This window comes from Sander vitreus, chromosome 23 (assembly GCF_031162955.1).
Source record: "Sander vitreus isolate 19-12246 chromosome 23, sanVit1, whole genome shotgun sequence".
Classification (NCBI taxonomy): Eukaryota; Metazoa; Chordata; class Actinopteri; order Perciformes; family Percidae; genus Sander; species Sander vitreus.
Genome location: NC_135877.1, coordinates 4,066,038 through 4,093,937, shown reverse-complemented (window position 1 = coordinate 4,093,937; position 27,900 = coordinate 4,066,038). Strand labels below are relative to the sequence as shown.

At 41.3% G+C, this 27,900-nt stretch overlaps 1 protein-coding gene across 1 annotated transcript in view; it reads left to right on the top strand.

Moving 5' to 3' along the window:
- The window catches only part of kcnc2 (potassium voltage-gated channel, Shaw-related subfamily, member 2), a 102,833-nt gene extending 75,264 nt beyond the window's left edge, over positions 1–27,569 (top strand). The window contains exons 2-4 of the mRNA XM_078243022.1: positions 16,052–16,979; positions 20,237–20,407; positions 23,773–27,569. Coding sequence (XP_078099148.1) covers positions 16,052–16,979; positions 20,237–20,407; positions 23,773–23,909 — 1,236 coding nt within the window. The 3' untranslated portion in view covers positions 23,910–27,569. The remainder of the gene's footprint in view (positions 1–16,051; positions 16,980–20,236; positions 20,408–23,772) is intronic.
- The last annotated feature ends 331 nt before the right edge of the window (positions 27,570–27,900 follow it).

The window sequence follows — 27,900 nt, the reverse complement described above, 5'->3', positions numbered from 1 at the left end:
AATGTCTCCGGTAGTCCGGTGTTCTTAGCAATCTGCGATGCGGTCAAACCAGCTGCCGCTAAAGTTGGAGACAAACGCCGGCAGAGCAGAGCGAAGTCTCGATGACCAGAGCAGACGTAGTAACGAAACAATGTCTGATTATTTAAATGAAATGAGCTGGTCTGACCATGGAGATGCAAGAAATATGCACTAGCCCAGAACACAGGACCTTCTTCCTGTATTCACTTTCTTGCTCCGGCCCCAGACACATCCGACCAATAAGAGGAGTGAACGTTCTTGCGTGATTTGTAATGACGCATTTTGGTGCGCTTGGATTTTTCTATGTGTGAAACCAAAACGAACCGAGGGGAAATCGTTCCAAGTTTACAAACTCATCAACTGAGTCGGACCAGAGCAAACAAACCCAATGCCCTTACTTTGTATTGTGTGCATTTAGCAGACTGTCCTATCCATACAAAGTCATTACAAAGATGCAAATAGACCCAAAGTTGCGGCACAAATAGACACAAAGTCGTGGCGCGAATGAGGCGAGGCCACGAAATTCGCTTCATTCGTGCTGCACTGCTAATTTGTGCCAGTTAAAATATTTGAACTCCAGCAAGAAATTTGCGTGAAGTTCGGGAAGTTTGACTACCTGGTAAGTTCTGAAAATGATATGTATGTTGTAGTGTTTATGGAGCAGCTTCAATGTTGATCAGCTCCCTGATCGATCTGAACTACATCCATAAAACAAGCATTTTAAAAGTTGTTTGAATTCAGACTTTTTACAAATCGGCATCATGATGTTATTATTAGTTATTTCGGCATGCTTTTTATCCGTTTATTGCAATAAAAAAAAACGGCACAATCTGTACTTCAAGTCACACTGGAAGTGGCAGATTTTCCGATGTATCTGTGACTTCCACACCAGGTGTCTTGCTGCATTGCTTTCTTAGTATTTAGTCAGCCACCAATTGTGCAAGTTCTCCCACTTAAAAAGATGAGAGAGGTCTGTAATTTTCATCATAGGTACACTTCAACTATAAGAGACAAAATGAGAAAAAAAAATCCATAAAATCACATTGTAGGATTTTTAATGAATTTATTTGCAAATTCCTTGGGAAAAATAAGTCTTTGGTCACCTACAAACAAGCAAGATTTCTGGCTCTCACAGACCTGTAACTTCTTCTTTAAGAGGCTCCTCTGTCCTCCACTTGTTACCTGTATTAATGGCACCTGTTTGAACTTGTTATCAGTATAAAAGACACCTGTCCACAACCTCAAACAGTCACACTCCAAACTCCACTATGGCCAAGACCAAAGAGCTGTCAAAGGACACCAGAAACAAAATTGTAGACCTGCACCAGGCTGGGAAGACTGAATCTGCAATAGGTAAGCAGCTTGGTGTGAAGAAATCAACTGTGGGAGAAATTATAAGAAAATGGAAGACATACAAGACCACTAATAATCTCCCTCGATCCGGGGCTCCACGCAAGATCTCACCCCGTGGGATCACGGTTAGCAAAAATCCCAGAACCACACGGGGGGACCTAGTGAATGTCCTGCAGAGAGCTGGGACCAAAGTAACAAAGGCTACCGTCAGTAACACACTACGCCACCAGGGACTCAAATCCTGCAGTGCCAGTACATGTCCAGGCCCGTCTGGAGTTTGCTAGAGAGCATTTGGATGATCCAGAAGAGGATTGGGAGAATGTCAGATGAAACCAAAATAGAATAGTAGTCAGTGGCTGACTAAATACTTTTTTGCCCCATTGTATATTGCTGCCACTGTTGATGGAGACAATTGTGTTTTTCTGAATGACTGACATCAAGGTCTGATGTACATAGTGGTGATGTACTAGTGGTTGCCTCAGGGATTTAAACCTAAATCATCTTTTCTGTCTAACAAGCATGCAGTTGCAACTGCATGCATACATGTGACCACATTCTGCTTTTTTGTACTTGTGAGTGGGAGGACAGTACGTTTATTCAAGTTCTATCCCCTAAAACTTACATTCATCAGCGGTGGAATACTTGTACTTGAGTCTTTTCTTCTCATGCCACTTTGTACTTCTACTTCGCTACATTTCAGAGAGAAATATTTCACTTTTTACTTAAATTAAACTACCCAACAATATAACGGCCTCCAAGTCAATCTGAAATGATTAGCTGATTAAACACTTAGTTTATTGACAGAACTGTTTGGATCATTACCAGTTTTTTTCTGTGGTGGTGACACATAGTATGTCAAGACAACATAGTAAAACATGAATTAAGACATAATAAAAAAGAGACCTAAGCAATATGAACACAGTAATAAATAAATAAGTAAATAAATTGTAAGAATTGATAAGTAACTAAAAGAAGACATAGTCCATAAAGTGCAGTGCAGTCCATATGGGTCATGAGTCAGGTATTTTATGGCACTTGGATAAAAACTATTCAAAAGTCTGGAAGTTAAATGGAGTCTGAGTTTGGTGATGGTGATTTCTGGGCTATTTCTGGTTAAACTAAAAAGATTCTTACTCTTCAACAAAAAGGTCTATCTCTGTAGGGATCCTTTTCATAATGTTGTCAGACACTTAGAATAATAGACAATAATCTGTCAGCCTGTCATAAAGCCTGTCAGTGGCAAAAACAGCACTTTTAGTGGACGCAAATTGACGATGCCCATTTGCACTATAGCATTACAATGCAGTCTGGTTTGCGGCTGCCAGTTACAGAGCTATCGCTCAATACAGATTTTTTGGTCACCTAACCTCCAATGCATAGGAAAATAGGGTCCAGGTTGAAAAACACCAAAATTACCATTCAAGAGGCTCAGATTACTCTGAGCAGCAAGCCGCTAAGAATAGTCTGGGACTATTCATACAACATTTGGGGCCGTAGCCTCGGACGCTGCTTGGCTGCATATCTGTATCTACATTAACATTGAAAGATGATGTGTAGATCCACATACTGTAGATAGATAGAAGTTTTACTGGCATGGAGCTGCTATTCATGCTGGGAAAGCTGAGCACAACAGTGTTAGGTCAGGGTAAAATGCTTAGCTAAAGTTAGCAAAGCTGGCTGGAATCTGTTTGTCTCCCCCCCTGACTCCATCCAGCTGCCAAAACCTCTAACATGGTGGGATCACAGGTTGCCAACACTCATAAACAATCAGCTGTGGAGTCTATTTGACTTTTGTTTACAAACCCTGGTTCATTGGTTACTAGGCAGCACGAAGAGAGGGAGGGAGAGAGGAAAGGGATAGATTCAGAAAGAGAGAGAGCGAGAGAGATGCTCCTGTCATGAAGTAGGTGATCAGTGTCGCTCCCTGGTGTGTTGTCAGTAACGTGTGTTGGTGGTGTAGAGGAAAGCAGGGGGGTCGCTTTGAAGAGACACAACACTGCTGAGTGACACACACCGCAGCAGACGGAGGTATATCTCTTGCCCGGGGGGGGGGTCTCTGCTTCCAGCTGGAGCCAAGCTCTGTGTCTTGGGAGGACAGAGACACAGAGGTAGAGAGGACAGCCTTATATTTGCACACACATCCACTCATGTTGTGGTCATTTACTGTAAAATAAGGCTTCACTGTCACCTTTACCAACATTAAACAACTCATCTTTACATGATGAAGAATGGTTTTGTTGTTTGATTCTTCTTAGAAGACTTATCTTGATGTAGTTTACATATGTTTGATACTAGCTGACAAGGATGCGGATGAGGAGTTTATCATGAGTATAAGATTGGTACTACTTTGTTCAGACAGCCTTTATAAAAGGTTTATAAGTTGTAACTAATGGCTCTCTGATGTTCCTCATTCATTGATTATACTTTATTTCACCCACAACCCCATCCTCTATTAATCAGAACGTTGATTTTTTTATGACTTGATCCTGGGATAAACTGATAGTGGTTGCTATGGACGCTGCTATTGCTGAACCCACAGAGCTAACGTAAGCATGTGTGTGTGAATTAGGGATGATAATGATTAATCCGCGATCAAATAATTGCTCATTAGGAATTTAATCGATACTATCTAGATCTGAAATAGGCTACACACAACGTGTAGTCTCCGATTTGTAAACGGACCAAAACGGTGAGCTGAAAGATGCTAACACGCTCCCTATAGCTCTGGACAGCTGCAGGGTTCATCACTACAAGCATGTCTTTGACATTACACACAGAAATATTGATAAATGCAGCTTTAATTATTTGGTTAATAAATCAGTTTGAAACCATAATTAAGAACAACTTTAGGTAGAAACCTCTTTCCTATGTGGCAATAATGCAGTTCTAAGCGTTGGGAAACCATTACTGCTTACGATAAGTCTCTCACTTTCTAATAGGCCTGCAGTTGTATTTGTTAGCAAAACTACAGATTATTAAAGGCTCCCTGGTTCCTTACACTTTAAGAAACCAACGGCAAAAGTGAATCCGTCTGCAATTATAAAGCTTAATAAATGTATCAATAAAGGGTCTTTATGATATTCCACCAAGTGTGCAGTTATTCTGTTGTAATAGGTTATAAATACATAGTTTTTGTCCTAAACTGTATTCAAAAGAGGTATTGTCATTAGAGGTGTTGAAATTAATCAAATAATCGACGCATCGAATCGTGGACATGGACGATGCTGCATCGATAATCGGCCGGGCCATAATCGATTATTTCTGTTTACAATTTAATAAAGGCCTAACAACCTTTCTGTTTACATATTCTGTTATGTTTTGCACATTCAGGAAGTGCCATGTGCTCATTGCTGTAGTTTTATGTACCCAGTTTATTAAGTATTAGAGCACTGCAGAATGTTTTGTTTTTGAAGCTTGAAAAGCTATGAATTAAATATCCTGTATGGCTTTAATAGAAAAATGTATTTGACGCATCGTGATGCATCGAGATATCGAATCGCTGACATGATAATCGTAATCGAATCGGGAGAGCAGTGAAGATTCACACCTCTAATTGTCATATCCACATTAGCTAAAAATATGGGTATACAGGCTCCAGGTGGGTTTAGGTTTACACACAGTATTACATGTATGCTGTTTTTGCATTGTGAACAGCGATGGCAACGTTCACGTGCAGTTGAGCCCTACGGACTTCATGTGTGTACACGGAGGGAAAAGCCCTAAATCTAGATTGAAATTATAACGAGGCAATCATGCAGAAACAGAAGATACACCACATACAAGCTCAAACCCTATAGGTTTAATTATGTCAGGGTGTAGACGTGTGTGTGTGTGGTGTGTTTTTGATCCTCTTGGACTGTATTAGCACCTCCGGGGTCTACTTGGTTCGATGATGTCACGGCGGCTTACCGAGGACCAAAGCAGCATGGCGGTGGATGGTGGGCTCAGGCCAGGATCGGAGCGCGCAGCCTCCACTCATAGTGTCAAACAGATGGTGGCATTCCCAAGGAAGTGGGAGCAGCGAGCGCTCCGATTGGCCGAGCCAGCACGACAGTTTCAGAAACAGAGAAACAGAGCCTGAACTAAGCGGTGGGTTGCCTGGTTGTGTGTGTGTGTGTGTGTGTGTGTGTGTGTTGGGGGGGGGTTTAAGTGGGAAGACGCCAAGGTTTGCCCGTCCAACGTGTTGCTGTGCCAACAGATGAAAGGACGCTCGGAAAAAAATGAGTGAACCATGAGGGTTGTTTTTCTAGCTTTCTGAGTGCTGGAGCTACCAGGGTTTACCACAGATTATTTCAAATCCTAGTTGGGTTCAATTTAAGATTAATTTTGGCAAATCTTAGTCACAAGATGACAAATCACTGTCAAACTTGGTAGCTAGTTTCCCTTACTATAATATACATCCCCTTATAATTGAAAAACTCAATAGCTCTGTTGCCAAATCCTGTTTAACTATATAAAATTCCCCAAAATACATACTGTCTAGAAAGACCTTACATCTTAAAACCTCGGAGTATCATATTAATTAAATAATAAATAAATAATAGTAGTCAGATCTTACAAATTTACATTCTGATTAATAGCGGGTGGTTGAAATAATACACAATCAACCAGGACAATATTAACGTTCTCTAAAAGGTGAACATAGCAGAGCTTCGGTCGGACAGACAGCGTCATTTGTAAGATCGTCGTTAGTTTTGCTGCTTAAATATCCGACCATATCAGCTGCAGTGGCATTTTCTGTGCGTTTTATAAGCAGCATCTCTAATCATTAAAGTAAATTGTTATAGAAAACACTTAAACATGAGTGTGTGTGTGTGTGTGTGTGTGTTAAATGCAACAAATAAAAATGTACGACCCCCGTACATTCTTATCCACGTTGTGAATTGAATTCAAAGTAAATACAGAAGTTGTCATGAACACTTGTCCTCCTCTGACAGAGATGATAAAATGCAGCGTATGACATAACGATAGACAGCTGATGTAGTGGTGCTGCTCGTCATTTAATTGACGTCGCTTTTAATGACGGCTGGGAAGCAGAGATGTCTCGTCTTTGTTAAATGGCTGTTGCCTCGACTCCTCTCTCCTCGGGGCTCTTCCTCGACTCCTCGGCTCGAATCTTCTGTGGGCGGGACTAAGACGCGAGGAGGGGAATCGAGGAGAGGAATCGGTGATGCACAAACTGGGAAATGGGAAAGGCCCAAGGTTTCCAGGAGGCGAGTAGGCATTTAGAATTTTCAAACATTTCCGCTGAAAGCGGATGTGCTATAGTTGACAAATGGTGGGGAGTACACGGCCAATTATTTTGAAGCTGTGCACATGACCCTGTCCATTACTTCTTTCTCATGGGCTGTAGAATTGCTATTCCATACAGTTTTTATTACCGCTCCATAGAACTGTAACATTGCAACCTTTGACACATAGTAGTCCGTGGTTATCTTTCTTCTTAATGATAGTGAAGTTGTCATCCCATTTCAGGGAGGAGTCGTCCTGAGTCCTTATCAAAGCTGTCTGCATGGGTAGATACCATTAGGGGTTAAGTGAGAAATTAGTTTTGAGTGAATTGACACTGATTATTTCTGGAAAATTTGCTAACCCATTTAAACCTAATAAATAAATACATCCAACAACCCACCTCAGGAGGTGCTTTGAGACCCGTTCCAGTTTAGACCATCGTCCTGTAACTTAATTGAAAACAAGATGCGTCAGGATTAGGGGTGTCACAATTTAGAGTTTTTATTTGAAAATTGAACGAAATGAGCTCTCATCTTCGACTATCAAAAGCATTATCAGCGATTTCCCCAGTATTTTTTCCTCTCTCCACCCCGGCCTACTCTCGCATGTCGGAAGAAAAAAACAACAACAGACACAGTGTAGCTTAGGGACATTGACACTTGAACTGAATCATGGCTTTAAAATCGAAAGTCAAATCAAAACGTGGACTTGTAGAATGGTGACACTCTTACTCAGCTCAGCAGGTGACACAGACCGGATCACATTGTACATTTGCTTTGCAGTCATTATTTAGAGCAGCACATTGCAACGTCTGGGTGGGATAAAAGGAGAGTTTTTACAGTCGGTCACAGTCGGGTCAGTGCTACACTGCCGGTCAGACACTAGGCTGAAGTTAGTTTGATTATTAGTTTGTTCCATCTTAATTTATGGAATACATTGTATAATCCGCTGTAGGCTCTATAAAATAAAGTATACATGAACAGAGCAGAGGTTGCAGCCAGGTTAATCCGAGTTGATTCATCACTAATCGTTGACAGGCCTATTCGTCCACTGTGACCTGCAGACCACCAAGTTTTTCCTTTCCATTAGCGTGTTAATGTGACACCCATGCTGACGTGTAAGTTACTGTTTACAAGCCGAGGTTGCAAAGTTCCAGTGTCAGCGTCCTGGCTCGCTGGCTCCAGCAGCTCCAGGCCAAGTGGCAGATGTAATCCACTGGGGGGGGGTCGCATAATCGAAGCTGTTTGATCTGGCATTTCCCCATGTCTCTTCTATTGGCCGCCGACAGGCAAGTTCCAGGGAGAGTTCCAGGGAGTGGCAGAGGCATCTTGTGAAAAATAATGTGATTATGAGGAAGTTCTCCTTACTTCAGGACTGTAACAGCAATCCCATCCCATCAGTGTTTAGGGTGAGGATCATGCCGCTGGCTGAATCTGTTAAGTCTTAATAAATCTCTGTTTGTACAGCACATGTAAAAAGATACATGGAGCCAAGCTTTTAAAGGCTGTCATTTATCACTCTGCCCAGTTTTTCCACACTAGCGACATCTACGGCAGCAGAGATGTGATTATAACGTGTGTGAGGAAACATGCTTATGATTGATTCTTTCCTGGAGGAGACGTCCAGCTGTTCCTGTGGGTGTTGAGTGACTGATAGGAGTCTGAGCTTAATGTGATGCAGCACTGATATTAAAACATTCTACTCAGGCACAATGAAATAATGCTGAAACAGAACCTGGCAGAACAAAGGTTTTACGTTTACTACGAATCATCTCGCCAGTTGTTGTTTACACTGAAGAAGAATGAACAAATACAAATGGCTTCTTGTAAGAGGAGAAAACAAGATCCTTTATATTTCAGTCACACTTAAAGTTAAATTATAATGACTTGCTGCTGGCCCATGGAGACTGAAATGTTCATTACAGTGTGCTGAACAAACCTGTTCTCACAATCTTGTATTTGGTATTAGGTTTTTATGCCAGGGCTTTCACACAACACCTGACAATAACAGACAATCAGTGACATCATCAGTATCTGCTTCTGTAATGATTGTTCATGATGAAACCCTGCATACACTTTTCAAAATCTGTGCAAGGACATATTTTTACCTCCTAATTAAATCTCTGGTGAGATCTCATCTTGAATTTGCTACCTCAGTCTGGTGTCCATATAAATTAAAATATGTAGAAAAGGTCAAGAGAAGATTAACTAAATTAATCCCAGGAATGAAACATACATCATATGAAGAAGATTGAGAAAGTTACGTTTACTGACTCTTGTATACAGAAGATACAGAGGAGACATGATTGAGGTTTATAAGTTTGTCCAGGGAATATATGCTGCAACTGTTGAGCCTATCTTTGATTTTTGGAACAATAGGTACGATTTTAAGAGAGAATTCTTTGAAGCCACACCTCAGAACAAGCTTGTCTGAAAATAGAAGAAAATGTCTCCACACTTAGTGCAGTAAACACATGCAACAAGCTTCCAGAAGAAGTCGTGAGGTCCCCTTCAGTTACTTCTTTCAGGCATAGGTTGGATACATGTCGTTTATCAAAAGATGTCACGTACAATTATAAAGCTTTTTTATAATTTATTTATGAAATGTAAGTAATTTGTAATCATGAAATGAATGTGATTCATGAAATTAGTGTGATTCCAAATTTGTTTATTACAATCATTTCTTTTTGTTGTTTTTAGTGTTTGAAGATTTTATATCCTGTACCAAACATTTTCAATAACAAGACACGCGGCCACATGTTGAGAGTCAGGCGTGATGGTCACAGGTCTGGCCTCTGCAAACAGCCACCTTGTCCATTATCAGCTGTGCCAGTGAACGAGATACTCCCAAAGCTAAACGCCTTAAACGTAATGCAAAAGATAGCTGAAAAACTCTCCTCGGACTCTCTGCATTGTTCAGAGATGGACTGTCTGTGCCACATCCGTCCTGCGCTGCCTTCAAAGAGCGGTTTACGGAAGTACAGGATGTATTTAGCATGCTGTGTGGCTGTGTGTGTGTGTGTGTGTGTGTGTGTGTGTGTGTGTGTGTGTGTGTGTGTGTGTGTGTGCTGGAGATCAGCATGTCGAGAAGAATGTGTCTGTTGCAATCACATGGTAGAGTAGCACCTTTGCATTTTTAATGTCTTTCATAAATAACCTTGTGAGGCTGCATGTGTGAGTGTACAAACAGGTGTGTGTGTGTGTGTGTGTGTGTGTGTGTGTGTCTGTGCGCACACCATGGCAGTGTCATGTGTATGCATGTGCATTTGGTGTCTGGCTTGTTTAATGTGACATGATTCAGCTGTTACTGGCCGGTGTGCACTGGGGGAGATGATATATCTTCACCACGCAGATGCGAAAGCGACAAAATTACAGCCCAGCACGAGACGGCAGTTGTCATTAGTTGGCGCAGCAGCCAAGCAGCCAAAGGAAAACAGCTTAGGTAGTCCCGCTGCTTGTTTCAGCCAAAGTCGTGATAGGAGGCAGACAGAGATAAAGACACATGACAGATGAGTGAGATAAGGAGAATTGAGCAGCAGGAGGAGAATTGCTGTATTAGGAGGAAAAACACTTTAATTAAAGCTGGTAACAATGTGACTTATTTTTCTGGGATTATTTATCTATATTTAAATAGACAAACGGTCCAATTTTGGTCTTATTCTGCATGCACGTCATATAGAATCCATGCTAGAGATGGGAAAGGGTAAGTAAGTAAGTAAAGTTTATTTGTAAAGCCCTTATCACAGACAGAGTCACAAAGTGCTTCAATGGCTAAATAAATACATACATTAAAACAGATCAATAGTCATAAAAAGCACAATAAATCGTAGTAAACACAAAATCATAAATACAAAATAATATGGCTAAATAAACGCCTGACTAAAAAGATGCGTCTTTAGTTGTTTTTTTTTTAAAGATTTCAACAGATGCCGTCACTCTTAAAATATGTGGCAAAGCGTTGCACAGTCTAGGAGCAGCTGTTTCAAAAGCTCTGTCACCTTTTGTTTTCAGCTTAGTATGAGGAACCTTAAAGATCTGCTGACAACATAAGGGTGCAGCAGATCACTTATGTAAGCCGGTGCCTGTGAGTCACATGTTTACAACTACCAATACCAGTACCCTTAAAGTTATTCCAATACCAATAGAGACCTTGATACCTTTTTTTTTCTAATTCAATCAATCCCATCATGTGAATGGAAAAATTCAGTTATGTAAAATGTCTCCACCAGTCCTCTATACAAATACATTTTGAAGGTGTTCAAATGCGCTCGACTTCACCACACCACAGACTATGTGGCTGTGAGCAAAACCATACAAATTGTCTTCTTTTTTTTCTTGGATCTGGGTACAAAAAGGATCAATGCAGGTATCGTTTGACTGGAGATGTTTCAATACTACTCAGTACTGGGTTATTTTGGTCGATACCTAGCCCTTTTCACGTCATTTTTCACGACTTTTGAGGCATTTTTATATTAGTAAGCACCAGCTTGGAGATATCGGAGCTTACAGAAAAATCCATGCCTTGCTTTGCTTATGGTCGGGAGTCGTCCCTGCCGATGGTAGACTGTACATGTGGAAGTGCTTTAGTCTCAAAGTGTGAGAAAGTGTCATGATACAGGCTTTGTGACAAAAGAATCCCTTTTTACCTACCTCCTATGGGTGTGAAAGGGCTGTGTAGTTATTAAACCCATCCTATTTACTTGCTAGCTTATGATTATGAATTTAAAATCCATGATTTCTTCTGAAACACAAGATACTGTTAAAGTAGAGTTTGTGTTAAATTAAACCATTATGGGGGATTCATATTGGAGATTGTTAAATACATTATTGGGCTTGAGAGCCCCTGTTCACCTAAACTACCTTTACTAGGCACACAGCCAACAGAAACAAGGTGTGGTTTATCAAACTAACCATGATTGCTGGTAATAAATGTATTGCTTTTCATGAAAAAAGTGCAGATCCTCCCCCTGTGTCCATTAGGCTTAAAGAAATGTCCTTGTACATGGCATCAGAGGGAAATTATGTTCAATCTTAAAGGTGCTCTAAGTGATGTTGGGTGACGTTACTTCTTGTTGACGTTCGAAGTATTGTCAAACTCGCCCCTCCCTCCTCCTCATCCCGTCCCCTTCCCCTCCCCGCGCACTAATACATCCATGGCACTAACCCCCCCAACTCCCACCCCCAAATCCTTCTTATCGGTTATTGGCTGGAACACTGTTTGTTATGTTTGGTGGTGCAGGTTGGCCAGTTTGTTTTTGTTGCCGTTTGTGGAGCCTGGGCTGTCTACAGAGACCGTGTTTTTTTACAGTGTGTTCAGTGGACAGGCAGCTAGCGGATAGTGAGGAGATGTTTGCTGTATGTGACAAAAAATGTTGTAGCCTAAAAAAGGAAACCACATCTCTTTAATAAATGCTGGTCTGGTATTAGGAGCTAGGTGGGAAATATTTCACGTTTTCAAGTTTGCGGGTTGACGAGGAGATACTGTATGTTTGACATATGCACATGTCTGTGTGTAGTAAAATGTCTATGTAATGTGTGTAAATTTGTTTATTTTACGAGATATACCCCACTTTTATTTTTGTTTGTTTGATCTTTTTATATATAGATATTTTTTATTTGATTAAGAAAAAATGAAATTCTCCTCACTTACAAAGGAGAAATGGTGTCTTGTTTACTTCCGCCTCCAGCCAAGATCTGTCTACGGAAGAGGAAAAAGACAATATCTGTATCAGCAGCTGCCTCGAACCACCAAATGAAGGGCGGCCACAAGCCATGTTAGAGCTGGGAACATGAAAGCCTGGGTCTCGTACTCTTGTGATGCTCTAGCTTTCAGTACAGCACTACTGTATGTTGCTTAAGTGCAACTTAGTACTGCAGACGTAAGGCTTAGGGAAAATGGTTAAAACATACAGAAAGTTACAAGGTCAGTGAATATTAAAGATGTGCAAAGTAAGACAAACCTTTGCTAAAAGCAGAGATAGAAAAACATATTCAGCATCATAGGCGCCGATACTGTGGGTGCTCCGGAGCTTGAGCACCCACGGAAAATACTGAGCACCCACGTGTACTAGACTGCCAGTAGGCTACATTCATTTAAAATTAAACATTGTAGTTGGTGCTAAGTGGAGCGTCTGTCATAGTTTGATTGATGTCGCTGTCAGTCCCCTGCTCCATATCCTATCCACCAATCACAGCGTCTCTCGGATGAAAACGCCTCTTAGTGACCCCCCTCCGTCTAGACAGGTGGCATTGATTCTTAATTTCCCACGAAGCTGATCGCGGTTACGTGTCAGTTAAACTTTTCATCTCCAATCCTATCTGTATTTGTGAGAAGTGGCGCTGTCCGGAGTTGAAAGCCTACTTTACAGCTTTATTATCGAGTTAATAGGCGTGTGTGTTCGTGTCGGCCGCTGTCCATTTCCTAAGGTTCTGAAATGCAAAGATTTAACTACTTTATTTTTAAAAGGGTGTGCGTCCGTGAGCACCCACGGAGGAAAACATATATGGGCGCCTATGTTCAGCATTATCATATACTGTATATTTTATTAAATGTAGAAAGTGTATGATGCTGAGTAACCTCAACAAATCATTTAGCAGCATGCTGTGGCTTTAAAAAAGGTGCCAGTGAATGAGCAGGGCGAACAAACGCACTTATATGACAATATATATATAGAGAGAGAGAGAGAGAGAGAGAGAGAGAGAGAGAGAGAGAATGCTAACAGCACTAGAGTGAATGCACGCACACAGTTCAGGAGCAGGGTGACCCAAATAGTGGGAATGATATTTTGAGAGTGTGTGAGTCATGCAATCCAAAAACAAGGCAGGGTGTGAAACGACTTCTTCAGGGCTCAGTAGGCAGAGCTCACCAGTGGATAGGTAGTGGGAGGAAAGTGGAGAAGGAGCATAGTAGGTTGCCTGTGTGGAAATCTGCTCCGTCTAGCTCTCGGAGAAAGCTGTGTGGATGTTTGCACATTCAGACTGAGCTTCCTCCAGGGTGGCTGAAAAGATGGATGTGAGCTCTGTATCTTGACAGGTGGTTCCATAACAATTTGCAGAAGAAGACCAAAACAAAATAAGAACACATCTGTATGTGACTCATCATTTAATTCTGTTGCAATACAGATTCATGTGCAGTGTATCAACATATCATCATTTCGCCAACCACAGTTGTCAATTCTATTTCAACAACTTAAGAATAATAATAAAATATATTAAAAAAAATTGGAATAGAACTTCCTATTAATATCAAGGACTGCTTCATATAGATGCATAATTGTTCAACGTCCCGTCTGTTTGCAGACTCGTCACCGTCTCGGATGAGGCTGATGATTGTTGTGTGTGTCGTCTGCAACTTTCCAGGATTTAACTGACAGGGCTCCTGAGGTGCCGTCGTTGGTATCTCTGCCTGACTATGCCTCGTTACCCAGACACAATGGGGACGAGTGAGAACATGTTTTTTTATGAAGCCAAGTTAAAGGGCAACTATTATATAGCATTTTCAGGATTATACTTGCATTTTGTGTTTGTATTAGAACACGTTTACATGCGTTAATGTTAAAAAAACACTATCTTTCTCATACTGCCCATGGCTACTGCACCTGTATTCACCCTCTGTATGAGATGCTCTGTAGGAGTGCCTGTCTCTTTAAGCCCTCCTTCCGAAATAGCCCAGTCTGCTCTGATTGGCCATCGCGCTTCCTGGAAACTCTGTGCTTCACTAGTTGAAGCTGGAGCTACAGCAACGGAGTATATAGCAGGACTTTGTACCGTGACAAATCACCAATAAAGGCTTCTAAACCAAATATTACACAACCGGACATGTCCCAGTAGTAAAGTGACCAGAATTTGGGGAGAAATGACCAGCATTGGCCAAGATTACAGCTATGTCGCATTAGCATGTAGCTAATAGTTAGCAGTAGGCTAACGTTGTACCGTCAAAAACCGCAGATAAAGGCTTCTGAACCAAACACTACCCAATCAGACATGTTTCAGCAGTAATGCGACCCAGAATTGGGGAGAATTTGACAACATTGTACAATAAAATGACATGGAGGTGTGGCATGACTTAATATGCTATAAGACAGTGGTTTCCAACCTGGGGTCCGGCAAAGATCACAGGGGGTGCGCACGTCTTTATCTGGTTTGAGGTTGAGGTAAAAGAAAAATATTTGCACGTTAAACAAATTATGATAATACACTAGAATATACAAATATAGTATACAAAAGTCTGTATAAAAACTATGTATTTTTGTTCTCGCTTAAAATTGTAGGCAGGCTACTTAGTAGGCCAAACCTCCGGGACCTCTTAACCTGGGACCCTTGCTGTCATCAGGTCAGCTGCTAGCTGCTATCATCCTCGTTTTTCCTGCCGCCACGGCATCACTATTTTATGAATGAAACATGGCGGAGAAACGTAAAAGTGCTGATAACTCCTCTGTATCAAAAAAAGAAAGTAAGGCTCTATCTCGAGAGTTACCACAACTTCGGTTTCGGAGGGGGGGGCTCAGCTTTTCTTAGAGATAAGTAGGCGGGGCGCCAAGGAAAAAAGGTTGGGAACCACTGCTATAAGAGACAACAAGACATTTAAATAAATGCACAAAATGCAAAAGAACAACTCTTGGTTTAAACATGTTAAAAAAACAAGAAAACTAAAACCAAACTCAAAGTAAAACTTAGCAAAAAAAACAAAAAAAAACAAACGAGATCCTCAACAACATATAGGCAACTCAAATAATATTGTTCATGTTCAAAAGGTATAGGAAGAAGTTGAGAACTTTTCTAGTACTACCCCCTCTTCATTTTTATTCATAAATAATAGAAATTCAGTTCGCATCCATCAGTGTCCATGTATACAACGCACAAAAATAAGCACCTTTTTTGCAATTCTCCACTGCTGTTTGCTTGGTTAGTTTAACCACTTTTCTCCTTGCTTTACTGCCAATTGCCCAACATACCAAAAAGAGTACAAGCCCGTACAGAGCCTGTACGAGCAAGCAGTCAGGAAAAAAGTGGAAAAAATCACTGCAGACTCTACACCCTCTCTTTCCTGAATATGAACTGTGTGCCGAGATGTAAAACAAACAGACTTAAGTTATCGTTTATCCCAACCTCCTATTAAGCTGCTGAACTTTAATAGTAAATCTTAACACAAGAGATCAAAGTGCAATGAATACACCAGCACTTTTTTGCACTTCGCACTTTAATTATTAATCACTTTTTAAGATGTCGTATTGTCTGTAAAGTCCTGTGTGTCCTTCCTTCATGTCCTAAGATGTTTTGTTGATCTTATAATGTTTTCATGTCGATATTAGAATGGTTACTCTGTTACATGTCTGTGTTGTGAAGCAACCGATTGTAGCACTATGCCCAAGACAAATTTCCCCTCAGGGACAATACAGTGTATTCTATTCTAATCTAACATATGTTTTTTCTCTTTTCCTCTCCCGTAGTTTATTGCCTTTGCATCGTTGTTCTTCATCCTGGTCTCCATCACCACCTTCTGCTTGGAGACTCATGAGGCTTTCAACACCATCATCAACAAGACCGGGCTGAACAGTAGCGTGCCCGACTCAGGCCCACCGTACGAGATTGAAACTGACCCTGCGCTCACCTATGTGGAGGGCGTTTGCGTCTTCTGGTTCACCATTGAGTTCCTGGTGCGTGTGACCTTCTGCCCAGTGAAGTTGGAGTTTATCAAGAGTGTTCTCAACATCATTGACTTTGTGGCCATCCTGCCTTTCTACTTGGAGGTAGGGCTGAGTGGCCTTTCTTCGAAGGCTGCCAAGGATGTGTTGGGTTTCCTCAGGGTGGTGCGCTTTGTTCGTATCCTGCGTATCTTCAAGTTAACGCGTCATTTTGTGGGACTAAGGGTGCTGGGCCACACATTACGGGCCAGCACTAATGAATTCCTGCTGCTCATCATCTTCCTGGCATTGGGAGTGTTAATTTTTGCCACCATGATCTACTACGCCGAACGAATCGGCGCTATGCCTAATGACCCCACTGGTAGCCGCCACACCGATTTCAAGAACATCCCCATTGGCTTCTGGTGGGCCGTGGTAACCATGACAACACTGGGCTATGGCGACATGTATCCAAAGACCTGGTCAGGCATGGTTGTGGGCGCATTGTGTGCCTTGGCAGGCGTGCTGACAATAGCTATGCCTGTCCCCGTCATCGTCAATAACTTTGGGATGTACTACTCCCTCGCCATGGCCAAGCAGAAGCTGCCCAAGAAGAGGAAGAAACACATCCCTCAGGCGGTGCTGGGTGGGTCCCCCATTTACTGCAAAGTCGATCTCAACACCACCTGCAACAGCACTCAAGGTGACCTGTGCCATGTCAAAGGAAGTAGGGTACTAGAACGCAACCGCTCAGGTAAGACCATATGGCCCGGCCACATGGGAGATAAAATTGGGAGCCAAGACTACAGGTTTCCCTGGTGTTAGCACACCAGCTACTATACTTAGCAGTGGGCAGTGATTGAACTCTCTACATTCAAAAATCGCGGGACATGTTTCAGCAGTAATGCGACCCCAAATTGGGGAGAAATTAACAACATTGTCAACCGAAATAACAGGTTTCCCTGGCGTTAGCACGCAGCTACTAGCTACTAATAGTTAGCAGTAGACAATAATAGAATATAGCACGACTTTCTACAGTCAAGAATCACAGATAAAGGCTTCTAAAACCAATACTACATAACTTGAAAGGTTTCAGGAGTAATGTGACCCAGAATTGGGGAGAATTTAACAACATTGGCAGCCAAGATTACATATTTTACTGCCATTAGCATGTAGCTACATGCGACAATGTTAGCACCGCAGTAGCTTAACAAAACATTCCAGTAGTTCCTGCCTGGAGCAGATGATCAGTCCTAGAAGGCCGGAGAAGGCCATCTAAGTTGCTACATGACACGGAGCCGAGAGTAGAAGAAACTGTTGAAACCAGAGCTTTCAGAACAGTTGGAAATCTGAACATTTTAGCTCACAGGGATTTCTCTGAAATACGTTTACCTCATTATTTGAAGTTTTGGCCACGTTTAACAAGAAAAACCAACATTACAACATTATAGATATGAAAGACAATACGGGAAGGCATAATAGGTCACCTTTAAGGGACCTTGTCTCAGGTTGAAAGAAGTGTCCATTTGACAGATTCCCACTTGAGACTAGAAATGGTTTTCCCCCTGGAGACTCACTGGCACCGCAGCAGCTCTCTCACAGAAGACTGAGCTCTTTTGCCTCGCAGCCTTCATATCTGGTTACCACAGTGATAAGGAAGGCAATGCTCAAGATATTGAGAGTAGGAGATAGTTGTGTGAAAAAGCTTATGCTGACAACAATTCAGAGTCCTTCTGTCCAAGTCTTTCTTCCAGTAGGGATTGTTCATTTGTTGTTAGACCATAGGTGGCTGTTTTTCATCAGTAATTTACTTTTACACACCTCCGAATTCTAGAGCAGACATTCCTGAGGGTAGGTGCACCCTGTGGACTCTTGACAGTTTATTTGTTTATTAGGTCTCAGAACCTTAGGTGTAATAAGCATAGAATAATTAATGTCTCAATTGAATGCATAAACAGAACCAATCTGCTTTAGTCACCTGTGCGGTTTCCTTAAGAGGTCATTTCAAATACACAGTTCTCTTCACTGTCCTTCAGATTGCCTCATGCATTACATGTCAATGCCTAAAGGTTCCATTTAACATGTACTGTATGCTCATTTCAGTCACATGTGACAAGGCATGCCAGGATTAAATGATGTGAGACTAATATTAAACCTTTGATTTAAAACCTTTATAGTAACCAAAAGAAATAAACTTTTGGGCTAGAAATTCATTGACATTAAAGTATGATTATTGCTGCATTATGCAGATCATTTTTATACTTAGCAGTATTAGATTACTATCTGTTATAGTAAAATAATTGTAATAAAAGAAAATTGCTTGAGGACGCCGATCCACTTGCAAAAGCTGATAAGAATATGTTACACTGGCTTCTTCATTTTAATGGAGACTGTCCTCCCCCGAAAGGTGTTGTTAGAGGTTGTTTGTTCAAGCAGCAATTACAACCTATATTAATGTTTATAGTGTCAGCGGGATAGGTCAAACAATTACAAGACTTTTACCCAGGAGAGCGGGGTTCCTGTCCCGCTTAAAAATAAAAGTAAATGGTGAATGTTTTTTGTTTTTTTATTTACGAAATTCACCTTCAGGTGTGCTTGGGAAGTGAAGTAACGTCTGATTTGAACCCAAACCACCATCTTTTTCTAAACTTAACTAAGCAGTGTTTCTGCTTAAACATAACCAAACTGCAACGGTTTCACAATGTTAAAGACTTTCGCAACCTTTACGTTCAAAATAGCAACCGGTTTAGATATGTGGTTGTATTTCCTGCCACCGCTAGGGGCGCTAATTTATGAAACACTCCTGTGGGTCGTATTAGAGGTTAGGAACCAAACGACCTTTATAGTTGTATGGTTTGGAGGACTTGTTTTAATGATGGGGTATGTTATCCAAATGCAGCCGTATGGCTCTTTTATGTGCTTTCAACATTTTTTGGACACAGGCAAAAGCTATTAGGTCAATGACTCCCAAAACATCAAATATGAGCGTTCAATTTAACGCCGTGAAACTGTCGCACAGTGGCTGTTTTAATCACATGACCATTCTATTTAACGTAACGCTTGCAGTTTTAAACACATAGTTAACGTTGTGGAACAGAATAAGTTAAGTTTAGGCAACAAAAATACTTACACCTAATTTCCACCAGGCGCGTCTGTGCTGCGTTCCGGGCTTGCCGCGAACAATCACGGCCATTCAAGTCAGTGGTTGATAACCTACCAGCTGCGCCACGGCAAATATTACACTATAGAAGAGCAAAAGCAAACTCCCACCAAAGAAAGGTTGCAGTTACCAGAGAAGTGTTACTGACATTAAAGGTGGAGTCTGTGTTTTTGGAGAAAGATTGCTGATTTTGAACTCAACACCCAAACAAATACACCCAATCCGGTCAGTGCTCCTTCAGAATATTAGCATGTGCCAGATTTACCGTCCCTCTCGCTCCCGCTGCCTTTCTCTTTATACATCCATGGCCTTACCCCTGTCCTGTGCACGAGCACCAAAGTGTTGTGTGGCCACTTTGGTTATTTCCCATTTACAGAGCCAGGGCTGTGTATTTAACACTGGATTTTCTTTCAGCACGCACACAGAACTCACAGCTAGTTGAAGAGATATTATAAGAAGATATTTGCCAAATTTCACAAAAAGGTTATTGGATTAAAAACGCAGACTCTACCTTTTAAAGTTAAAAGCCAGACTTTAGTTCCCCAGCAACTTGTATCTAAGAAAGGGGGGATATGATTAAACCAATTTATAACTATCATATTATCTAATTATTTAGTATCTCTGCTAAAAATCTGTAAATTATTGATGCCACTAATGGAGCTTTAACTGTATGGTAAGTTCTTTGCTTAGGGCTTTTTTTAAATTGATCTCATAAACTCAGGATTTAAATCTTAAAGCCCTTTATGTCAGAATAAAATGAATTGTATGAATTGAGGAAACTGGATGTTGGATTTATTAGACAATACAGATATATTTCCGATCTCCAACCTGGCCTGTTTCCTTTCCCACAGTTCTGTCAGCAGACTGCAGCGGGGGCAGTGACCTGACCATGTCTTCAGAGGAGAGGGTCCCCATGCGAAGGTCCAGTACCCGGGAACAGGACGGCCGCAGCGGGGGCACATGCTTCCTGCTCGCTGCTAGTGACTACACCTGCCCTGCAGACGGAGGGATGCGGAAAACAGGTAACTGCATGTGGAGTTCAATTGCTTTTCAATATGATTTGTTTCATTGGACTTTAAATGAACCTTTTAAAGTATGGATGAATTTATAGTTTTGTAAAACCCATACAATATTTTCTTGTCTTAGGGAATCATTCTGAAATCCATGCTTGCTATTGTGCATTAATACGGATTCATTTTTCATGCATTAGTCATCACTTATAGGTCTCGGTTAGCTTTCATCTCAGAGGGATTTCCTGTGACCACTATTTTCATTTTCACCATGTGTGGAATATTCTTCGAATAAGTTCATATTTCAGATATGTTTTACCATAAAAAATACAGATATCAGAGCTCGACGTGTTTTAAGAAAATTGGCCAAATCCTCATCAGCTGATCGGTATCCTTAGTGACCGGGACATCAACATCCCTGGAGGGGGGAAGGCCGTTTGTTCAGGCCTAGTTAGCTCAGGTAATGTAAGCTGTGGATCTGCTGCTGCAGCTCTCAGCTGTGACACTTTTTTGGCATTTCTGAGGGGCAACAGTGTCCATGCAGTTGACTCAGAACTGTTGCTGTCTTCTCGATTTATTCATGTTTCCTTGTTGCCTGGAAACACTTGAATACATTTCTGACCCAGTGTCTCACTTATTTGGCTGTTGCCAGTTTCATTGCCCATCTGCAGCTCCGAAAGAAATTGCCCAGTGTACCATCTGCCCCTAATGGTGATGATACACCAGCAGATGTTTCAGATAGCTCACAATCGGAGGAATTAAATCAGTTAAAGTAATAGATTTTAATCCCATCGATTTATAATTCATTTGTAACATTGAAACAGTTTGAGCTAATCACCAGGTAATGCAACAGATTCATACGGTACATACATTCAGATCAAATAACATAGCCTACTGATTTAAGTTTTTTATTATTATGTCAGACATGTTGCATATATTTGATCTTTTATGGAATTAACTACGGCTGCAACTAACAATTATTTTCATTGTCAATTAATCTGTCTATTATTTTCTGGATTAACGGATTAGTTGTTTGGTCTATAAAATGTCAGGAAATGGTGAAACGTGTTGATCAGTGGTTCCCAAAGTCAAAGATGACGTCCTCAAATGTCTTGTTTTGTCCACAACTCAAAGATATTCAGTTTACTGTCACAGAGGAGTGAAGAGACTAGAACAATATTCACATTTAACGAGCTGGAATCAGAGAATTTTGACTCAAACCGATTATTAGATTATCAAAATAGTTGGCGATTAATTTAATAGTTGATAGTCGACTAACACTCGTATGATTCTTTTGGACTAATCGAGTTGATTTATTCGACAGATCTGTAAACCTAATTCTCCACAAAGAATTGTGCAAAAGCACCACTTTAAATCTTGTGATTAGCAGATATGTGCTCATACATTCTTGGAAATAATGCAAAGATAGATTAATCTTTGCAGCTTCAGTATTAACCCTAATAGTTTCCTAAAGAGAAAGGAAAAGGAGCCACGGTCAGGCAATTCTAAGCCCTTTATATACAGTAATGTTGTTACTGAGAATTTTTATTTTCTATATTAATGAAGTCATTTTGCCAGAGTCAAACATTCTGAGTGAATGAGTTGACCTGGGCTCTGGTTGCACCACCAGAATGACCTGATTCTTATTTCTGATTGGACAATATTGAAACTTTGCTGGCAAAGTTCACTAACCGTTAAGCTTAACTATATATTGAAACTGTATAAACAGTTTCCGTTGAGAAAAATCACTGGACAATGTCAGATTTGCTGGTGGATTTGTGAGGACTATGGTTAACTGCTCCTCAGATCTCTGCAGGGTAAATCCAGACAGCTAGCTAGACTATCTGTCCAATCTGAGTTTTCTGTTGCACGACTAAAACTACTTTTGAACGTCCACATGTTCCACCAAAACAAGTTCCTTCCTGAGGCTATTTAGCCAAGGCACCCTCAATTCGCTGGCACTTAGCGCCGCCCAAGACTACTGTGATTGGTTTAAAGAAATGCCAATAAACCAGAGCACGTTTTTCTCATATCCCGGAATGCTGTGTGGACTAGCCAGACTACGCAGCAGCTCATTCGCTAGGTGCTAACTGCAGCAGAATCCCCAAAGACAATATTTCTATGAAATACTTTTGCTTTCAGCCTCTATTCGATCACACTAAAATAATATTCAGACACCACGTGAGGCCTAAAGTATGTTTGTCAGATCACTTCCTCCATTTTATCTCAAGCATCTTGAGGCATTAATGTGGTGTTCATGTGCACTGTAATGTGGAAGCAGTAAACCATGGCTGATTGCCTTCTGTAGCCCCATACTCTACTCACTCTGTAGCAGGCAAATCAATGCTATCATACCATGAGAGTGCTGCTCTGTAAACTGAAGATTTGGTTTAATTCAATTTCAGACCCAATTTCGTGAGAATTCTAATGAGATCATACATCGTTATTCAAAATTAAAATAACTTGTTGATGGTTTCCAAGTTGGGTATTGAGATAAATCATTGAGAATGTGGTCCAGATCCTCTAGGGCACTGATTCCCAACCAGGGGTACGTGTGCCCCAGGGGGTGCTTTTGCAGTGCAAGTTTAAACAGGTAGCCAAAAGTAATGACTAAACAGCTAAAAGTACTGACGATGACGATAAAAAAAGGATATATTGTGCAGCCCTAGGCTAGGCCCTCAATTTATATGTCTGTTATATTTGATACATAATGAGCACGCAGTCTCAATATATATGACTGTTATACATACATATATTTTTGAACTATATGTCTCAATATGAATAAGCAGTTTATAAGCATTCCTAAAGTTATTGCCGTTTTTTAGACATTAGTCTTTAAACAATTTCTTTTTATATGAGAGAGAAAAGTAAAAAAAAAAAAAAGTAAATTAGCTCTATGTTCTTGTGCTTGCTTTGTTATTTTAAATTAGACCATTTTCCTTTAAATTAGCTGTGTCCGAGATTCTAACTTATGGTGGAATGTATATTGTCTCATCAGATAGGGTTTCCAGTGTACATGGAATGCATCTTATGCCAGAAAACTGGTTCTTTGGCTACACCCACTGAAGATTAACTCAGCCAGTTTGGTTATTCCTCCCTGTAGAGCAGCTCCAGCTCAAAACATTTGCCTATCTAAGACGCCAATCTGCCTCAGTCATTGTCAAGAAATGTGCTGCGCATGCACTCACCATACAGTATGTTACTGTTGCTCTGTCTCACTCCTGTCTCCTGTCTTGTCTCGGTTGACTCGGCTGGCTCGGACTCGGATCGTTGCCTGCCTGCCTGCCTGCCTGCCTGCCTGCCTGTGTGTGTTCATGTCCCGTTCCTGCACCACCACCACCACCACCACCACCTCTCTGTCGCCCCCTCATCTGAAGGCTATGAGAAATCCCGGAGCTTAAACAACATAGCGGGCATGGCTGGTAACGCCCTGAGGTTGTCTCCTGCGACCTCGCCCTACGGATCGCCCTGCCCGCTACGGCGCTCTCGCTCCCCTATCCCCTCCATCCTGTGAGACGTCCAGCCCCGGGCCACTTTGGCCTAAAGCATCCCAAAACAAACCACCTCCCTTTGGTATTAAATCTGAACTCTGTTCTAGATGTTGTGACTAGTGGATGAGTACTTAACTTTGTAGCTAAGACTAATGTTCGAGGCTTGGGCATCCTGAACAACTCCTCACTTTTTCCTTGAAGATAGATGTGCTAAGCTAACATCCTGAAGTCAGTTATCCTGTGTCACTTGGGGTTCGATATGGTCGTACTTTGAGACTTGCAATAAAAGAATTCCGACCGCTGGCTTCAGAAGTAGCAGCCATACACTTTAATAAAAGGACACATGAATAATCAGGGATATTAGATGTTGCTATATTTAGATACCTTGAAAAAGACGTGCTTCCAAAAAAGCAAGAAAGCAAGATGTCACTTCATTTTAACCTCATACAACTGTGACTTTGTCTTTGGTTTGCTACTTTGTTTTTTGGGGAGACGGGAGGATTTGTCTTTCAGGACGATGTTTCGACTCACAAGCACACGTTACAGTCTGTCACTCTTCACCTGCTGCTGGGCCTGCTCATGTTTTTGCATGGATCATCCTGTAACCATCGTCTGCAAGCAATGTGGCACGGGGAGAAGGGACCAGGCAGACAGTGAGGAGAGCTTATGGAAATATATGTATATATATTTGAAGAAGTATGTTTTTATGTTATTTTGTTGGGGTTTAGTACACTCGACTTGTATTGTGTCTCATTTTGCCATTGGGCTTCACCACCAATCCACCGAGGAGACTAAAAACTCTGAACGCCAGCTGGGTGTTTAGTTCTCTCTGCATGTGTTTTTTTTGCCTGTCTGCTGCTATTTCCGATTAACTTTCTCCCCACCTCCTTCATGTTTCGTTTTCTTTGACCGAGCACCACCAAAGCTGTTGTGTCTCTGGTTGTTTACTCACAGATAACTGCAAAGAGGTTGTCTTTACTGGTTTCACACAAGCAGAGAGCAGCGTTCTATCTTAATGGCTTGGGGGGAAGACACCGCCACCATGGCGGAAAGGTACTGTAACCTTTCCGACTGGGTGTGAGGGTCAGACTGCAGTGCGGAGCCCTCTCACCCTTTTGGTCATCAATTAAGATGTATGTTTTTGTGTATGCGTACTAAAAACGGGGGTTATTCAATAATCGTAGAGTAGAGATACTTGCGATGTTAATGGCACAATTAAGGGTGCTGCTTGTAGCATTTTAGTCCGTGGATAATTAACACATAATATTGAAACATATGTATAATTAGTGGAAACAAATGACACCATTATTGAGGAGAAAACTGCATTTTGCATCACGTGCCACCAGATTTGGTTGAAAATTTGCACAATTTACACCCCATGGGCAGATTTAGTTGGTTGCAACAACGAAAAAAAACTTTTTTCCATTTCTGCTCTTTTAACTGCACAGTTTCACTTTATGTCAGCCATCACTAAGGGCTATTATCTGCTCTCGAATCCCATAACCAGACAGACTTACCTGAGTTCTCATATCAAATCTCATATTAAAACCGACATAGCCTTTTGCTTTGTCATTTAGTCATTCACTAGATTTCATAAATTGCTTCTGTGCACCAACAGGTGTGGGACAGCAGACATAAGCATGCAGCGATGTGCCTCACCCATCCCTACAGTATGTCTATACCAGTAGCAGATGGTTGCTTAGCAACTGGCTCACAGCTAGATGCATCTTACACGTAGCTTGGCAAAAAGTCAAATAATTAGGAAAGAAGAGCTCTTGCAAACATTTCGCTTTGTCTAAATATCAAATTATTAAGTCACCCCCACCTAAACCACTGCAATATACAATAGAGCTTTTATAATTCTCAATATAAGCTGAACGTGCACCATAGATTTGTACTATGTTCTCATTTTTTTTGTGCATATATTGACACATTTTGTGCATGGCAAGTTCTTCTGAAATGATGCTCAACAAAGACAGATTATGCATTTCTGGTATTTAGAGATGTGTTTATGTTTCATTTAGATGATTCTTTTCCTATTTGAATGACGGTGGGATAAGTCGTCAGTATGAGGACCTATTGCAGTGGGAGGAGCCTATTTGGAGCCACAAGGCCACTCCTGCAGGACAATATGGACGAGAGGGCACGCAGAAACTATTGACAGACCGCCGTCCAGCGCCAGGAAGGAACTTAAAGAACAAAAGGAAATCCTGGGAGGACTTTGAGAGGCATTCACCTTTTCCTGATTTCTCTTTTTCTGTTTTTCCTGTTGTGGAATTGTGGAAGTAAAAAAAGCAAACTGGACACGTCCTTAAAAGAGACTATCGACTGTATAGATACTGCTCCTGTAAAAAAGACAACACAGCACATCTGGGCCAAGCGGTTCCGTCCACACATCTGTCTTTTGATGGCGAGTCAGGTAACGAGGTGGTTGGTTGCTAAGTTGCACCCGTGACACTCAACGTCAATCACTTTTCTTGCTGTGGTATCCCTCCTCGCAATAAGTGTATTAAGATGTATCAGTGTGAGGCACTTTGTGTTCTAAAAATGGAGTGTATTCATATATGAAATTCTACATACAGTATATACAGTATAGAGAGGCAAACATGCTAAGTCGAATAAGTGTGACATTATGGACATCTCTGCTTTTTGTTTCCCCTGGTAATTTTCAGTAGGCTGCTTGTGTGTGTGTGTGTGTATCCTAAAACGCCAGGGTAAGATTGCAGTTTGAAAGGCCAGGTCAGCGGAGACCAATGAGTGGACTTGATGCGTCACTCTTCCAGTTAGTTTTAGCACAAACATGAATGAGACAGAGTTCCCCTGTGATGCAGTCGCCGTTGTAGAAGTCCCCCCTGCCGAGCATTGAACATGCAACTACCCTGAGTTTGTGCTGCAGATGTTTGTCTCTTCGCAAACCAAATGATTCCTCATTACTCCTGGTGGCTAAACAAAACAAACTGCAAAACTTGATTCTTCCAAACTTTTCCCCCTTGTGCGGGGTGGAGCAAAAGTGTAGCAGAAGTTTACCAAGTTATAGAGTGGGACTTCTAGAATGGCTACATCTGCACAGTAGCAATCCTATGTACCCCAAACAATCAGATCGGATTTGCAATAAGCACCCGAAAAACAAAAAAAAGAAGCGCCGATCCACACTGTGATTTCAGCAGCCCGTTAAAACAAGAAGGCAAAAGGAAAGCGGAGTGCAAATGCAGCTCTGAAAGCTGATAGAAAGGACACACAACTCTTGTGTCATGTTAGTTGCGACCTGCACAGTTGTTGGCTAGCCGTCAAGTGTCACCCTGTACCCACAATCCTCCTCTTGTAGTACACATGCTGCTTTACTCGTTAAATTGACAAAGGGGTACTGTTCTTCTATGTATTTTTAGGATGAAGTATCTTGGGGGGGGGGGAAGAGGTATTTATTTTTTTGAATCCCGAACATGTATTTTTGTGTCTTACATTGCTCTTACCTGTAAAAGTCATGGTAGTCTGATGCTGTGCTTCTCCATTGTGTTCTCAAACTGTCAGGCTTTTGATCCGAGTTCATGTTTTGTATGTTTTACTGTGAGGAGAATTCTAGTTTGAAGTCTGTATTTGTGGAGCCTTTTGTTGGCATTCTAAAGTGCATGCTGAAAAAAACCATTATGTCCAAAAAAAATAAATAAAAATACTGACATACTGTATATCACGTTCAAACAATGTGTATAGAGTAAAGGTAAATGCTATGTGAGAGATTCACATAAACTGTTTATCTTTTAACTGATGGTTTCTTTCTTTGCTTTGTCTGACCAGTTTTCTTGACTGCCAAAATATGGGTTCACCTGTATTCAAACATGTCGTTGACAAGCTTTTAACGCTTCTGTTTTACAAATACCAGATTGTAGTAAATCATGTCAAGCTTCACAAAAAGGATCTTAACACAAGTTTCACCTCTGAGCTGATTCCGCAGATTTCAGCCCCGTCTCACAGTCTTCATCAGTGGATGGAGTTTGGAGTCATCGTGGGACTGAAGCT